Source organism: Phyllostomus hastatus, unplaced genomic scaffold (assembly GCF_019186645.2).
Source record: "Phyllostomus hastatus isolate PE091 unplaced genomic scaffold, TTU_PhHast_1.1 phas_scaffold_21, whole genome shotgun sequence".
Classification (NCBI taxonomy): domain Eukaryota; kingdom Metazoa; phylum Chordata; class Mammalia; order Chiroptera; family Phyllostomidae; genus Phyllostomus; species Phyllostomus hastatus.
The window spans coordinates 22,216,277-22,234,429 of record NW_025334017.1 but is presented as its reverse complement, the minus strand read 5'-3'; the positions used below and the strand labels follow the sequence as shown (position 1 = coordinate 22,234,429).

General features: G+C 37.3%; 1 protein-coding gene across 1 annotated transcript in view; it reads left to right on the top strand.

Moving 5' to 3' along the window:
* The window catches only part of RGS22 (regulator of G protein signaling 22), a 120,948-nt gene that overhangs the window by 49,650 nt on the left and 53,145 nt on the right, over positions 1–18,153 (top strand). The window contains exons 11-14 of the mRNA XM_045861259.1: positions 1,571–1,695; positions 7,633–7,747; positions 9,186–9,308; positions 10,091–10,192. Of these exons, the coding sequence (XP_045717215.1) occupies positions 1,571–1,695; positions 7,633–7,747; positions 9,186–9,308; positions 10,091–10,192 (465 nt within the window). The remainder of the gene's footprint in view (positions 1–1,570; positions 1,696–7,632; positions 7,748–9,185; positions 9,309–10,090; positions 10,193–18,153) is intronic.

The window sequence follows — 18,153 nt, the reverse complement described above, 5'->3', positions numbered from 1 at the left end:
ATATATACACATGTATATATATAATTCTATTATTAGTTCTAGATAGTAAAAACCTCAAAAATATATTTCTTGCTCTCCAGAGACATATATTGCATCCAAATTTTAATGGAAGTTGACAAATAATAAAACTTTACCCTTCTTTTCCAATTATAAGAATAATAAAACTACTGTAAATTTGGAAACTGAAGAAATGAATTATTCTGATCTCACCTACTTCTAGACAGCTATTGGGTTGGCCAAAAAGTTCATTTGTTTTTTTCTGTATGATAGCTCTAGTAGTGCTTAGTTGTCTTTAGCTTCATTCAAAACAATTTTGTTCAATTTTATTGTGACAGCTGTCATTAGCATGCATTAAAAAACTTATCAAAATTGGTGAATTTTTGTGCAACCATTTTAATATTGATGATGGAAGAAAATATACAACATTTTCAGAATATTATGCTTTATTATTTCAAGAAAGGTAAAAATGCAACTGAAATGCAAAAAAAGATTTGTGTGGTGTATAGAGAAGGTACTGTGACTGATCAAATGGATCAAAAGTGGTTTGCAAATTTCCTGCTGGAGATTTCTCACTGGATGATGCTTCACAGTTGGGCAGACCATCTGAAGTTGATAGTGATCAAGTGGAGACTTTAACTGAGAACAGTCACCATTGTACCACACAGGAGAGAGCTGACATACCCAAAATAACCAAATCAATAGTTATTGGTGAAACCAAAAAAATGTGTCTTTTATTTTACGGAAAAAACTAAATGAACTTTTTGGCCCATCCAATATTAATTTATTTATTTTCTCTTAGGCTTGTTGTGAAACTAGTTTTAATGTCCTTATGCTTTTGTGTTCTGATTATGTCTTTTTATTATTATCAGCATTTTTCCACATGTGTCATAATTTTCATAGTCCTTACTTTTAACTATTGTACAATGTTACATTTGTATGTACCCCATGTTTAGGTGATTGATTCTTTTTCCTCTGATTTTGATGCTTAGCTGTTCATACTTTTTTGATCACACATGTAGCATCTCATATTTTGTATTTAAAAACTTTTTACCATAAAGAGCTTTTAAGAATGGGAACAATAACCATGCATATAATTTTTTTTTGATGGAAGGAAATAGTTCTGCTAAGATGTAGGTCTCTATAATGGACCAGTGGTATTCCTGCATCCTTTCCACACCTTGCCACCCTTTTTTCCATGCTGCCACATGCAGGCATGAGCACTAAACCCTACTAAGCTACAAAATAAAGAAAAGTTTTTACAAAGTTCTTCCTCCAGGAAAGAATCCTCTTTCACAATGATGTAAGGAAATCAAAGTGCTTGGCCTTTCCTTTCTTAGAGACTAAACAGCAATAGGGGTTTCGGTTGCTGGTTTCATAAAAGTGGGCATGTGGGAAGAGGAACAATTTTGTTATAGTGGGGAGAATAGTAGGTGGTGGAGTGAGAGAACCCATCCTCTAGTAATCAAAACAAATTTTCGGTATATAGGCAGAGCTATGCTTTTATTCTCTACCTACCTTTTTTTTTCAACTTGCTCATTTTTACTTTGTTCATTATTTTACCACTTGTTAGAAAGAAGAATCCAGTTTAGTACAACTTTCTAAATCTCCCAAGAAACCCTCTACAGCAATTCAAAGACCTTGGAAGAGTGAGACTTGGTATTCAGTTTCTTCCAAGGATGACGTGGCCGAGAAAGGGTAGGTGCAGCCTTTTGTGTGCTAGGTGCTTTTCTGCAATGGTAAGATTTTTTTTAATTGAAAAATTAAATAGAAATTGAAAACCAATACATTGATTTTCTTATATTTTAGTGATAGGTATTTGGGGGTAGATACTTTCCATGAGCACTTTAAATAAGGAGTAGAACTCCTGAGATTAGTATTTTAAAGAGATGGTACTTCTGATCTCCAGCTGCTCCTCAGCCATGCACTGACTTCTCTGAGAATCCAGTATTGCTCAAACTGGAGAACTCATAAATCTCTCAAAAATATTGTCATTATGTAACATAGTATGTTAGTCATTTAGATTGGCCCACATATTTATCCTTTTTCTTATTTTTTAAAAAAATGGGATTTTTATTCTTCAGCCTGAAAAAAATGCACTTTGGTATTAACTTTGGTGTGGGATCTGCTGGTGAATAATTCTGTGTTTAATAATTGATCACTTTCATTAGTTTCATTTTTTTTTACTTTCATTGTTTTTTTTACTGAGATAAAGTTCACATAACATAAAATTCACCATTTTCATCATGTTCAGGTGTACCATTCAGCAATTTTTAGTATGTTTACAATGTTATGAAACCATTCCCACATATAATTCCAGAACGTTTTATCACCCCTAAAAGAAGCACCGCCTCATTAGTAATCACCCCCCTGCTTCCCTCCCCCAGTGCCTGGTCAGCACTCACCTGCTTTCTGCCCCTAAGGATTTGCCTGTTCTGGACATTTCATGGAAATGAAATCATCTAATAGGTGGCCTTTTGTTTCTGGCATCTTTCATTTGGCATGATGTTTTCAAGATTCATTTATGTTGTGGTCACTTTCATTCTTAAATATCAACAATTTTCAACCTTTCTCATGGCATGCAGAAACTAATTACTAAAATTCTGTGGCACACCAAAAAATATATTTTTGGCAATTTGACAAAAAAAATAAGTATAATTTTGATTCATTCACATTGGATAGCTATTGTGTGTTGGCTGCTATCATTTTTTCATTTGACAATCTGAGGGAAAGAGGTCAATGCCCCTGACTAAATAGTCATGTATTGCATGTTTTAGATTCTTGCCACACACCAGTGTGCCACAACACGCCTGTTGAAAATTGCAGTTAAATATTTTTGCTGAGTACAGAATTGTAGATTGGTACTTATGTTCTTTCAGCACTTTGAGATATTATTTTGTTATTTTCTTGCTTCCAGTGTTTCTGTCTAAATATAGTAGTCCCCACTTATCCACGGAAAATATACTTCAAGGCCCCCCATGGATGCCTGAAAACCTGGATAGGTGTAGAACCCTTAGATACTGTCTTCCACACATGTGCACCATGAGAAAGCTCAGTTTACAAATTAGGTGTGGGAAGAGATTAACAACAAAACTAATAAAATAGAACAGTTATAACAGTATATTGTAACAAAAGTTAGGTGAATGTGGTCTCTGTCTCTCTCTCAAAGTATCTTATTTTTCTCTACTACCTTTTCATTTATAGGAAGCACTTTATGGCTTCTCTTTGGTGTATCCCAATAGCCAGCATCACTATTGTTATGCTTTGGGGCCATAACCAATTGAGCTAAGGGTGATTTGAACACAAGTGTTGTGGTACTGTGACAGTCGATCTGAACACCGAGAGGGCTGCTAAGGGACTAATGGGTGGGTAGCATGTACAACATGGATACACTTGACAAAGGGGTGATTCATGTCCCAGATCAGACAGAGCAGGACGACGTGAGATATTGTCATGCTCCTCAGAAGAGCAAACAATTGAAAAGTTAGGAATTGTTCACTTCTGGAATTTCCCATCTAATACTTTCAGACGGCAGATGACCGTGAGCAACTGAAACTGAGAAAGGAGAAACAGTGGATGAGGGGGGAACTACTGTATTAGCTGTTGGGCTAGTTTTTTTTTCTTTTGAAGATGTGTCTTTTCTCCAGCTGTTTCAGTATTATCTTTGTAGTTTGTTTTATTTTTGTTTTTAATAATTTTAATATGTTTAGGTGTGGGTTTACTTTTTTGCGTCCAGCTCAGGGTTATTAAAACTGCTTTGACAAATATCATATGGTCTCACTCATATGTGGAATCTAATGAGAAAGATAAGCTGACAAACAAAATAAAGCCAGAAGCATGGGCACATGCTTGGGCACATGGGCACATCCTCAGAATGGCACATCCATGCATCCATGGGCACATGCATGGGCACATGGAACGGACTTACAGATCTCAGAGGGGAGGTGGTATGGGGACTGGAAGAGATAAGCCACAGTACATGTATGCACATATGCAAAGTCCATGGACACAGACAACAATGTGGTGAAGGCTGGGGTGGGGGCAGGGTGGGTCAGGAGCTTGGTGGAGGGGGAAGGAGGGAGAATCGGTGACATGTTTAATAGTGTCAACATTAAAAAAAATCTGTGGCTTTGATGTTTTTCATTAGTTTTGGAAAATGATCACCTGTTATCTCTTGTAATGTTACTCTTTATTTCCTCTTACTCTGGGACTCCAATTAAATGAATGTAAGACCTTCTTAATTTGTTCTCTCATTCCCTGTCTTCTGTATTCCATCCTATTCTGGGCATTTTCTTTTGACTTATTTTCTAGTTTATTGTTTCTCCATTCAACTGTGTCTAATCTGTTATTAGTCACATTTAATGTTTCTAACTTCAGTTATTGTATTTTCTATAATTTATCTTTGGATCTTTTTAGGTCTGTTATAATATGCTTCCTAGTTTCCAGTTCTTTGCTGAAACTCTCAGTCTTTTGTTTAATCCCCTAGATCACAGTTGTTTAAAGTCTGTGTCTGATAGTTTCAATATCTAAGGCTCCTGTGAGTCTCTGTTGTTCTATTTTAAGCTGAATTTTGTTCTTTTTGCGTTGTCCACTCTTATTTATTATATTGGTTCACTTTAAGCTATATCTTCCATTTGAAATATCGTCTGTCAAATTTATTTGAGATTTTGGTTGACATTTTTCTGCAATGAAGTTTTTCTTCTTTTCCTTAAGCACTGGTCATCTAGGATAATCTTAATCAAATTACAGGGATTTTTCTGAGCAAACAAAAAGACGAAAGTCACGCTGCAGCATGTGCAAGGACGGTTTACTTCCGTTGTATCCTCACTACTAGGCTTCAGCCTCTGGGTTTGCCAACCGTGAAACACGATGCTTAGTTTTTCAGATGCTCTTCATTAGGAGCAACACTTCAGGGAAAAGCACCTCAACTGCTGAAATGACATCTCTGATTTTTTCATTTTTATTTTATTGTGGTAAAATACACAAAACACGAAATTTACCGTCTTAACCATTTTTACTTATTTTTTTACATTATATATTTTGTTGTATTTTGTCCATTACCTTTTATCCCTCTTATGGCCCCTTCATTCCCACAATTACTGCACTGTCGTCCACATCCATGGGTCCTTCTACCTTTTTGCTCAATCTCCCCAGAGCCTTCAGCCTGCTCTGTGTCTATGAGTCTGTCTCTCTTTCACGTGTTAGTTTGGGTTTTAACCCTTTTAAACTGTACAGGTTAGTGGTACTAAATACATTAATAATATTGTACAGCCATCACCACCATCCATCTCTAGAGCTGTTTTTATTTTGTAAAATGGAAGCTGTGCACCCACTAAACAATAACAACTCCCCCCCGCTCCTCTCCCAGCCATGACAACTGCCATTTTACTTTGTCTCTATGATTTTGGCTATTCTCAGTACTTTGCATAAAGGAAATTATTTGTCTTTTTGTGGCTGTCTTATTTTATTTAGTATAATGTATGCAGGGTTCATCCATGTTGTACCATATTTCAGAATGTCATTCCTTTTTAGGGCTAAATAACTGTTCATTGTATGTATACAGGGGTGGGCAAAAGTAGGTTTATAGCTGTGAGTATGTGAAACACAGAGTTTATTCTTGTGTTATTATTTTCGTACCTGCATGTCTTTTTTCCATACAAAACTGCACACCTTCATTTGACCACCCCTGTATATTAATGTACATAGAATGAATATAAATAAGTATATCACATACTGCTCAATCATTCATCCATCAGTGGACACTTGGCTTGCTTTCACATTTTGGCTACTGTGAATAATGCTGCTATGAACATGTATGTACAACTCTCTTCAAGACCCTATTTCCAATTCTTGTGTGTGGAAGTGGAATTGCTGGATCAAGCAGTGATTCCATTTTTAATTTTTGAGAACCTGCCATACTGCTTCCACAGTGGCTCTACTGTTTAATATTGCTACCAACAGGGTACAAAAGTTCTAATTCCTCCATATCCTTCCTAACAGTTGTTATTTTCTGACTTTTAAAAAATACTAGTCATCCTAATTATGTGAGGTAGTATCTCACTGTAGTTTTGATTTGCATCTCTTTAATGATTAGTAATGTTGAGTCTCTTTTCATATGCTTATTGGTCATTTGTGTATGTTCTTGGACAAATGTCTATTCAAGTCTTGCTCATTGTTGAATCAGATTGTTTGTTTTCTTGTTTTTGAGTTGTAGGTGTTCTCTGTGGGTTCTCTCCCATTACACAGGCCACATTATTACTCTTAGTGTTATTTGGTGCACAAAATTTTTAAACTTTTATGAAGTCTAATTTGTCTATTTTTTTTTGCCTGTGTCTTTGATATCACATCTAAGAAACCATTGCCAAATTCAGTATTATGAAGTGTTTGTCCTGTTTTCTTCCTAGAGTTTGATAGCATGGGCTCTTAAATGTAAGTATTTAATCCATTTTGAATTTTTGTATCTGGTGTTAGATAAGGGCCCAACTTCATTCTTTCGTATTTGGATATCCATATTTCCCAGAATCATTTGTTGGAAAGACTGTCACTTCCTCATTGAACGGTCTTGACATCCTTGTCAAAAATCATTTGACCTTATAGGCAAGGGCTTATTTCTGGACTCCCTAAGTTATTCCCTTGTCTATGTGTCTGTCTTTATGTAAACACCACAACGTTTTGATTACTGTAGTATTGAAGTAAGTTTTGAAATCAAGAAGTGTTAGCCATCCAGCTTTGTTTTATGATTTTAAGATTGTTTTGGCTACTTGAGGCCCATTGAAATTCTATATGAATTTTAGGATAGGTTTTTCTGTTTCTGCAAAAATGTCATTGGGACTTTGATTGGAGTTGTATTGATTCTATAGATTGCCTTTCATGGTGTTGACATCTTATCAAAATTAAGTTGTCCGATGCATGAACATGAGCTGTGTTTTCATTTAGTTATGTCTCCTCTCATTTATTTTAGCAATATTTTACAGTTTATATTGTATAAATTTTTCACCTCTTTGGTTAAGTTTATTTCTAGGTATCTTATTCTTTTTGGTACAACTGTAAACGAAATTGTTTTTCTTACTTGCTCTTTCTGATAGTTCATTATTAGAATATAGAAATGCAACTGGTTTTTGTATATTGACTTTGTATCCTGCAACTTTACTGAACTTGATGATTAGTTCTAAAAGACTTTTTATGGAATCGCTAGGGTTTTCTATGTATAATAGTATTTCATCTGCAAATAGTGACAGTTTTGCCTCTTCCTTTTTGATTTGGTTGCTTTTTATTTTTTTGTCTTGCTTAATTGCTCTAGCTAAGACATCTAATACTAGTATTAAATAAGAATGATGAGAGTGGACATCTTTGTCTTGTTCCTGATCTTAGAGGAAAAGCTTTCATCTTTTCACTGACGGGTATGATATTAGCTGTGGACTTGTCACTTATGGCTTCTATTATGATAAAGTACATTCCTTTTAAACCCACTGTGTTGAGAGTTTTACTCATGAATGGGAGTTAAATTTTATCAAATGACTTTTCTGTACCTATTAAGATGATCATATAATTTTATCTTTCATTAATGTGGTTCCATGTATACCAAAGGTGTTCAAAATGTTTGTTGACCAGTTAGTTCTCATCTCTATAATTTAGGTCACGATACAAGAGAGACAGCAATGAAGTGATTTGTTTAACATCGTTTACTGACATTTCTGAATGTCTGAAGCCCCAGCTGGATAGAAAATATACTTATACAGAAGAACCTGTGGTAAGTATTTTGAGGACTGATTAATCTGATTCCTTATTTCACTGATCAGTGTGCCTTGATTTTAAAGAATTATTATTGATTTACCATAATATTTTTTCTTTACTAAACAACACATTTTAATTTTTCCTTGCAAAAGTATTTTTACATAAAAATTTCTCTTGTATTTCCTTCTGGAGAACCATATTGCTATATATTCTATTGATTACTGTTTTGAAAAACAGCTGTGTTCTGGTTTTAGTATGAGGACACGTCAAAACCAAAATAACACACTCTAGGGTTTTTATTATGCTTGTAACGCTTGATAAAAATAATATTGATATTATGTTTTAGAAGCTTAGAATTTTTATGAAGCATTTTATGATGTATTTTTGTAGTGTGGCTACCTTGAAAATGTGGATTTTGCACACCAATTCTATATAACAATTTCACGTTCTCTAAGGATTATACTTCAAGTAGTAACCTTGGTAGTCCTGATATAGTCTGAACACTTAGATATAATTTTGTGTCACTATTTTATTCTAAGCAAACAGTTCCCCTTTTCTTCTAATTAGGATTTTTTGCTACCAGAGTAATGATAATTTAGTTTTGGAATGTCAGTGGTTAGACATCATAAAAACATTACATTCTCACCTCAGAATTTGTTTAGTGGGGCCATAAAGAAAGAGGCAGAGAGATACTGCAGCAAAGAGAGAGCAAGAAACTTATTTAAACCCTAAATTGTTTATGCCACAGTTATCTTAAGATTAAGAAGTCCGAGTTCCACACAACAAATAGCAAAGAGTTAGGGTTAGAAATCTGCACTCTAGAGTAACTCTGTGCTTGGAGAGATAGCCAGCTTTCTGCGTTTCAAGAATGGTGCTAGAGTTGCCAGCATCGCCGGCAGAGAAGCCCATAAACAGCAAAGTTCTATGAGAACTTGCCTGTCATTTACACTCTGAGGGCTGTGACTTGTACGGGGTGAGATGTCCAAAGAGGGACACCCTCCCACCCCCCACAGGACTGTTAATGAGCAGCACCGAGAGGCCTTGAAGATAGTTCTCTTTATAACTCTCTTGTAGCGATGTTAGCAGCACCTCAAGGCTAAAGTAACAGTAAACATGTAGGAAAGAGACCACCAACAGCGATTTGGAAGACTCTCCTCAAGTGGTATCACTGTGCCTGAAACAAGAAAATAGTTGAGGCTGGGAAGTCGTTTTGACATCATGTCTGAGATCAGATTGGTTTAAAATAGAACCAACTGCTGCTGTCCTTGGCTCCAGAAGTGAACCTTATATGACAGTCAGAGGCAGACATGCTGCATTGATCACATACATGGTACAAAAATAAAACGATCCGGGGAGACGACGGCTGGGCAGAACTGATGAAACCCTGTTGTACAGCGCCATGAAAAAAATGACAGTGTTTTGGGTGGATAATAGCCTTCTGTTTTGTTATCTAGGTTAAAACCACAGCAGATGGTGCCTTGGGAGGATTTGACATGGAGAATTTGTTGCAATCTTTGTATGTAGAAAATAGATCTGGATTCTTCTTTACTAAATTCTGTGAGCATTCAGGGAACAAGGTAGAAAATTTAACTTCATTTTAAAATAAGAGGGGTTCAAATAATCCAATGTTCAAATAATTGAATTTGATGTTAAAATTCCCATCCCTGGTAACAAATTTCTTACTAAATATTTAGCAATATTTTAAACATCTCAGTGATAATTTTCTTTGTTTCACTATCCTCCTAAAATTAAAATGAAAAGTAAAATACAGATAGGCAAAAATTAACTTGCACTGTTAAAAATAGTTTATTTTCACGTAAGTGTTTCAGTGTAATAAATCTTATATTAAGAGTGAATTTCTATCAATCCTTTAATTTGATTTTAATAATTATAATAATTACACATTACAATGAGTAGTGGCAAAGTTATTTTTATTTTTTTTAATACACAAAGTCTTCACTTTGCCTCAGATGAAGAGAATTTCATTGGTTCAAATGAAGAGTAGTGTTTGGTTCTGTTGTGATATACATTTGCCCATATATGCCAAAATACCTGTAGATTTTGGGTTCCTGCCAGAAATACGTGATCACTCTTTAACTGTTAAGTAGAACACTTACCATTTTAATGACCAATTAGGTGAGAAGCACACATGCAAAAATATAATGTCCTACTGACAACACCAATACTTATTGTGTGTGTTGCCAATTTGTGGTAGAAGATAAAACCGTCTTAAATTGAACCTGATTTATGATAACCCCAAGGAGTTAAGCAGTCATTTTTATTTGAAATGAGAGGTCTGTAGAGTTTTCACAATTGGGTGGCAATAATCGGTGCACGCTTTCCATCTTTCCTTCTGCAGTTGTGGCAGAACTGTGTGTACTTCTGGTTTGACCTCCAGGCTTATCATCAGCTTTTCTACCAAGACACACTTCACCCTGTGAAAGTGTGCAAGCAGGCCCAGGTAAGTCGGAGGCAGTGTTGTCCGCCGGGAGCCTCTCGGTGCACAGAGGTGACAGTCGTGTCCAGCCCCATGCCAGAGGAATCTGGGAATGTGGCAGGAAGGCAACAGGTGTTGCTGTGGGATTACTTTATGTAAATGCAGCATATTGTTTACTTTGTTTAAATGCCAGCAGCACATTGTTTTCTAATCTGATTTGCTGGTTCTCAGGTTTATCTATTTTATTTGGCTTGCTTTATTTTTTCTTTGCTGCCAATAACTCGTCCCAATAAAGGACATACCTTTGCTTTTTTAATTTATGGCTTTTTGGTTTGGTCATGAGTGACTTACAAGAGAACCCTGAGAGATTGGTGCCGAACCATTGCAGGGATTGGGAGCAGAGGCATTGGGCAAAGCTGTTCTCTGAGCTCCCTGGAGAAATAAGCTGCTGGCTGCAGCTACCCCTGACCTGTGTGACGGGCGGGAAAGAGCGTTGACTGGCCCCTGTGGTGCGGGTCCTGTGTGGCTGCCAAGGCTTCTGTGCTGCACACCATGTGAGACAGACACTCACGGGGGGCGGGGTGGGGGCGCAAAAAGACTATCTCAAGACTTCCCCAAAGCAAAGTAGAGAAGGAAGACGGAGAGAGTCGTGAGATTATTTTTTGGATGGAGGAAAGGGAATAGAATTATGACTCGAGCCGACTTATCTTTTATTCTTAGGCTCTTCTGATCTTTTATGGAGAGAGGACTCCAAGTGTAGAAAACTGCTAATCACATCTGTATCTGGATCTGTTAAATACTTAAGTTAAAATCTGAAGTAACCCCATTCCAGAGGAACTCTCTTGGAACAGTGCCGAGGAGATTAGCCTTGGCATATTATTTATTACCTTGCTATAATCTTATTTAGGACATGCCCGAGTGCCGCTGGATGTGTGTTGTTACTTCCGCCACCCCGACCTGGGGTCCATAGCTAGGCCTGGTAAACCAGCTGACAGACCTTGTGCTCTTCACCGTGGGGATAAGGGCTTTGGCTCAACAGAGCCTAGGTCTGGCTCCAGGAAACAATCAGATTAAATCTCTGATTTGCCAGGACCATTTTCTGAGACCACACAGTAAGAGCTCTTTTGCTTGTTAATCCTTTACCTATAGTTTTCTATTTATCCTTCTCTCCTTAACCTATTGGCCCTGTCTGCTAAAGTACCATCCATTATTTTTATTATGTTTTCACTGCTACAAAGCTCACTCCTCCAAAAGTCTTCAGTGGCTCAGTTAAGTGGGTTTTTGGTTGTTGTAATCAGCATATTTCCATGCACTTTGTCGAAGAGGAAGCTGTGTTGGAGCTTGGTAGACTTATTCATTCTTAGTAATGATATTATTCAATGAGCTATGAATAATTGTGAAACAGAATACAGTCAAGTTTAATCATTCTGAAATGGATTGTTCTGTTTTGGGATTATCGAGGCCCATAAACATTTTCTTCTTTCCTAGGTTATCTTTTGGGGAGTTAAAGCAGGTGGGTGGAGTTAGCAATGGAGCAATTTACATTTAGTGAACAGGAGGAAATAAAAGGAAAAAATCATGTGATATTTTCTTGTTTGCTTTTTCTTACTTGGTTACTTTATTTTTGGTTAGTGGAACAATTATTTAAATTGGTTTAGGTTTTAATTACTCAAGATTTCTTTGCCTGCAGATATAAGACTTGCCTAATACCACAATCCTGCAGATTTATTTCACAGTGTGAAATACCATTCCTTTCTTTATAATAAAAATGTTGTATGGTTTTCTTCAACAGTACATTCAGAATATAGATCTTTGGATTGCTAATGCCAATGGCAGAATATAATCAGCTGGCCCTGTGTTAAAGTTGCTGTGAACTTGATTTTATATTGTTTTTATACATCTGACAAGTTGTATGGTAGGAGACCCAGAGTTCATTTCAAAGGCTTACATGCTTTTACGTAGGCTAGTAGGCAGATTGCATACCCTGAAGATTTATTACCTCAAAAAGTATTACAGAAATATCTCCAGGCAAACTAGGTTGAGGGGGAGGTCAGCGAGAATGATTTAGCATGACTCACTGTGGTCTAGGAGTTTGCACTGTAGTCTTGGGTACACCCTGAAGAATTTCCTGCCTGGCTTCAATAGAATAGTGTAGGTAGAAACCAATTGAAATGGTTTTGGCAAGAAGAGAATCACTACTACAAGCAGAGATACAGTCTTTGACTCTAGCAGCAACTTGCCAGGGGACCACCTATTGCTGCTAAGATTTGGTGCCTCGGTCACGTCCCAGGTGGCACTATTGCTTTTTGACATTACATGCTCACTTCAGTGGTAGAGCGCTGCAATAGAAGGAAGCACTTCCATCTCTGTAGAAATCTTCCAGACAAACTGTATCTCAATAAAAACTATGCATTTAGAATTTACCACTCTCCACAGCATATATATTGGGATTTTGAAAAATTAGAAAAAATGAATGATTCATAAATATTAAACATCTTTACACATATGTGTACATACAAATACAAATGTGTACAAAGTTTGTTTTTAATGGGAAGGAGGAAGAGGGGGAAAAAACAGTAAAAATTTAGAGCCTCGCTCCCTGTCTTTCACTTTCCCTTCCCCTCTTTTAACAAACAAAACAGAAACTCCCCGACCAGTGTGGCTCAGCTGTTTGGGCATCATCCCGCAAACTGAAAGTTCACAGGTTTGATTCCTGGGCAGGGCACACGCCTGGGTTTCAGGTTCTGTCCCCAGTCACAGCACGTAGGGAAGGCAGCCAATCGATGTTTCTCTCTCCCATTGATGTTTCTCTCCCTCTCTTCCCCTCTTTCTAAAACCAAAATTAAAAATAAAATTAAAAAATAGAGCCTAGGAGAAACATAATGTGGAGAATGTGGGAATGAATGAGTCAGGAGGCAGGTGAGAATGAAGAGGATGTGAGAAATAAGAGAATTGCTAAGTAAAGTCACAGCACTTTTACCACAGGGTTCTGTTGATATAAAGATATGCTGGCAGCAGCGTGAGGTTTTTGCCTTATTGACTTGAACATTAGCTTAACACACTATTTTCACTTATCACCTAAATCAGAGGCTGTATGACAGAGAAGGAAAAAAATCACAGAACTTGCAATTCAAACACATTGTCACATCATGCTAGCCATTGGTGGGGTAAACTTGGTCATGTCAGTCACTTTAGTGAGCCTCAGTTTCCTGTTTTGTAAGGTGTGGGTAGTAATCATGTTTTACATTTTATTTCCTTCTATTTCTGTTTTCACCCTTAGAATTTTAACATACATACTGAAATTAACAAAGTACACAATTAATGCTTTTATTGATCATCTCTCAAACAAGTGAAGGATCTCAGAACACTTTAATTCTACCACACCGTGCACACTTTACATATTATTTTTGTATGGCATTAAAATTTTTCTTTTATCCATCATTAGTCATTATTTTTTATAATGTGTAGATTTATTCACACACAAAATTCTTTCTTACCATTGCTTTTTGCCTCATATTCCTTTTGGGGGGTTTAATTTACAAAGAACATCTTTTAGTGGGTTTTTTACTAGGATTTACTAGTGGTAAAATCTCTCAGGTTTTGTTTGTCTGAAAATATTTATTTTATGCTCTTATTGACCGTATTGCTGAGTATGGAATTCTATATTCTAAATAAGTTCTTTATTTACCAGCTCAAAAACAAGTGGTTATTATTTTTTTTAAATAATCATCAGCTTCTTTTCAAATATCTATTAGGAGAGAACTATTTTTTCTCAATTTTGAGCCAAAAGCTTTTATTTTTTGTATTATTATTGATTTGAGAGGGAAACTGAGAAAGAAACATTGATTTGTTGTTCCACTTATTTTTTATGTATCATTGGTTTATTCTTGTATGTGCCCTGACTGAGGGTCGAACCCCACTACCTTGGCGTATCAGGATGACACTCTAACCAATCAACCCACCTGACCAGGGCCCAAAGCTTTTATCTTTCCATCTAATCCTGCCCTATGAAACAATGCAAAACAGTATTCTCTCTTTTGAATGACAACTCTTCAAACCAAAAATTATACTTTCCTGTGTTATTCACATCAACAACTGCAGACTAAATCTTAGATCTTTCAGTATATTTAATCACAACTCGATGAAATCTTGACATCTGGATGTGCCACTCCTAATATCTCCACCCAGTAATCTGGCATCTTGGGAATATTCTGGCCGGATGCTCTCCAGAGACACTTACTGCTTCTATTTACTCGCAGATGCAGCCAGCCCTACAAAGAAATCGCTTGACGAGTCCCATGGCAGATAAGTCAGTTTAAGTGTCTACCTCCATCTACACAGGGTCTATAATGCTGTCACTAGTTTACATTTGTGTTTGAAAAATTTCATAAGAGAGAAAGGAAACACCAAAGCTAAGTCAGTACATGTCATCAGGCCTATCCCGTGCACTGGTGTTTTTAGGAAGCCATAAGTTGCAGTGTAATAGCAATGTAGAGTTCATTCATGCGTTCATTCAGCAACTGTTTACTGCCATCCTTCTCATACTCTCTTGCCTCAAATCATTTCAGTTTCCCATTAGGTGATCTGAGACACAGTGTGGACCCAGATGGAGTTCATACCAGTTTGTGCAGTGTAGCCCTCCCAGAGGGACCCACAAGTGTGTTCATGGATTTGGCCCCTTTGTTCCTGCTCCTGTTTCTGTTACTGTAGAGTGAGGAAATCAGTATAAACTGGATAGCAGTTAGACCAGCAATTATAAGCACATTTTCCCTAGCCTGAAGAATTTTATTGACAGCTCCACGAACATTTATCAAACGTAGTATATATGAGGCCCTGATGCCTGCTGGGAACACTTTAGTGAACAGAATACATATCGGGGCTGCTACCCAAGTGCTATCAATTTTCAAAAATGTGCCCTTTAGCCCTGGTTGGTGTGGCTCAGTGGAGTGAGTGCTGGCCTGATAACCCAAAGGGTAGCCAGTTCGATGGTTCGATTCCCAGCCAGGGCACATGCCTGGGTTGTGGGCCAGGTCCCCAGTAAGAGTCATGTGAGAGGCAACCACACATTGATGTTTCTTTCCCTCTCTTTCACCCTCCCTTTCTCTCTCTCTCAAATAAATAAATAAACAAACAAACAAATAAATAAATAAAATCTAAAAAAAAAAGAATGTACTCTTTTTGTGCCTACTTTTCCAGGGAAACCTAGAAATATTGAGAAAGAAGAAGCCATTTAGTTCTTTCCCCATAAAATTTGCATTGTGCTGACAATGTTTTCCGATGAAGTCTGAGTTAATTTTAGGTGACCAAAACCTTGGATGGTACCACACATTTCTTTGAAAAAACTTTTGGCGTAAGATTATGGCAGCGTAGGAGATTTTTCTGATACTCAGCTTCGTTTTTTCTTGGCTTGCTGTTACCCATTACCTTAATTGTTCAGCTCCTCTCCTTACTTGGCATTTCCAGGACTTCAATACTTCAGGGTGGTCCTGACATTTTCACTGAAGTGCTATGAGCTAAGTGCTCCTTCTCGAGGCTGGTGGTGTGTTTTCAGGTGCCCTGACAGAGGTCATTATTCCTTTTTGCAGCAGCAGCATTAGGAAACCAGCTGAGTTTTCTAAAAGATAAATGGGCCTGGGTGAGGGGCAAGGTTAGGGTGGTGGTGATTAAATATGGAAAATCACATATCTCTTTACAGCTTTATGGTAAATGTCAGCGTCTTTGTAACTGGGTTGTTTTTTGAGTGCTGGGTAATTACTATTCAGGCTTTGTTAAATTATTTGTTTTTGTTACCAGAGAGATGGTGTCACAAGTAGCAGTCAGGCTTGGAATCCCCAGCACTATGAATCACTGAGCACAGAATCAACAGAGTTCTTGTCTTGCAGTCCCGTTTTGCTGTGCTCGCTAGGGAAGCGGATTCAGGAGGAACATGCATAGCGGCCCGCTCTCCGGCTTGCACTTACTCATTCATTCCCCCTTTTCCTGGTGTTCATACCAGCTACCCACAATCAGCCTTAAGATTTTGAATACTGTAGGATTATAGACCAAAATCGTCTCACTTCCAGAAAAGCCAAGTGCTGAACTTCTCTACACCATAATTATCATTATACCTGACATTTATTTAATGTTTATTATCTGTTAGGTTCTGTGGTAACCACTTGGTATGAATAATTGTTTTAATTCTTGATGATCCTAAGAGGTAGGTGTTGGTATTATCCCCATATTCTAGTTTAGATAATGGAGCCTTGGAGAAGTTGAATACTTTTCCAAGGCCATCCATTTAGCAGTTAGTGAGCTTGGAGTCAGAACCAAGTATTCTGACTCCAGCCTCAATACGCTTACCTTCTAAGTCATTGCTTTCTTCTTAATTGTCTCTAGAAAAAAGGGGTATCTGCTTATCAGCTCCTTTAATCTTTCATTTAATATCTTAAAATATCTTTACAAAAATTAAATATTGAATTTCACCCTTAAGATATTCTCCCACTGGACTGTAAGTTCCATGAAGATAGTCTGTCTGGTTTATGTTGTATGTTTGTATTCTTAGCAACATCTTGTAAGGCTACTTATAGATAATAATTGATTATTTATATATGACTGCCATCCAGGTGTTTTTATTTAACAGTTTTAAAAATAAAATAGTTTAACAAAACCCCATATACCATCACACAGCTTCAGCAATGATCAACATTCAGGTCTTCCCACACACACTGTGTTTATAGTCCAAGTTTGCCCTTCGTACAGAGCTCTTAACAAATTCCACTGGAGCAACAGTGAAATCTCCCAGTCCGCTCCCACCTCAACCAAGGATCTTACACTATGAAATCAACATGTAATAATTCAGAGCAGATCTAAGCAGTTGTCAAGAGACAGAATGGCTTCACAGGCCTGAAAGGATTGTAATGAAGTTACCAGTACATCCATGGAAACTGTTCTAGTCAAGAGGGGGCACTGGCCAGCAGTGGCATTCCAGAGAGAAAAGTGTCTCAGGAGACAGACCTTGACAATGCACGTGAAGTGCCATCCTGCCTACTCTGTGAGCACCTGGTCAGCCTGATAGAGCCTGATGGCAGGACCATTCACAGAAATCAGAGCTAACTTCCCTTATTCTGACTCTAAGCAGCCTGCTCCATTTAAGCTTGCTTTCCAAGGCGGTGTGCTGCTGAACATAAACATCCGTCCTGACGGTTGATTTTTTCGTTGTAAAGTGGTCCCTCAATGCCCTGGTTTCCTGTATCAGCCTCTCGTGCTTTGTTAGAATGGATTAGCTTGTCTTTTTGGCATTTTTTTAAGCCAAAAATTTTAATATAGTCATGATTTTCTCACTGAATTATCCTCTGTTCACTAATTTTCAAGAATTTATTTTTATTAAAGGTTAAATAATTCCACAAATTTAAATATATATTTTGCTTTAATGAGTTAAAGTTCTTTTTTTTTAATGAGTAAAACGATCAAAACAAAATGTGTATTTGTTCCTTAGGGTGACTTCAACTGCTTAGTAATAAATCTTTTTTTTGGAAATTGTTTATTTTATTCCATCATATACTAATCACTTTTGCTTAAAATACTTTAAGCAATGGCACAAGTTAGTCTTAAGCTCAGTTAGTTTTGTCCCTGCGTTTGTGGTTTGGTTTTGGCTTTACTTAACACGTTCTGTTTTCCCTTCTGATTTTCCATCCTGTCCAAAATGATTCAAGTTTGTTTCATTCTTTTATCCTATTGGCATCTTCTTCGGCTCTCTTTTGCACTGAGCTCTCCTTGGGAGAGTCTGAGTAATTGCCAGAGACTCTCAATTTGATTGTCATCACGTTATCTTCCCTGTGCCACTCCATCCTGTGTCGTCTCTGCAGTAGTTCGAGCCTCAGTGTCGGTGTTGCAACCTCTAGATCCCATCTTTCTAACATTCCTGATTGAAAAGCGCCAAGGTCCCTCATACGAAAATCCACTTGTGGAAAGCTCCATCTGTAATTTATTCCCTCTCAGCAAAGCTC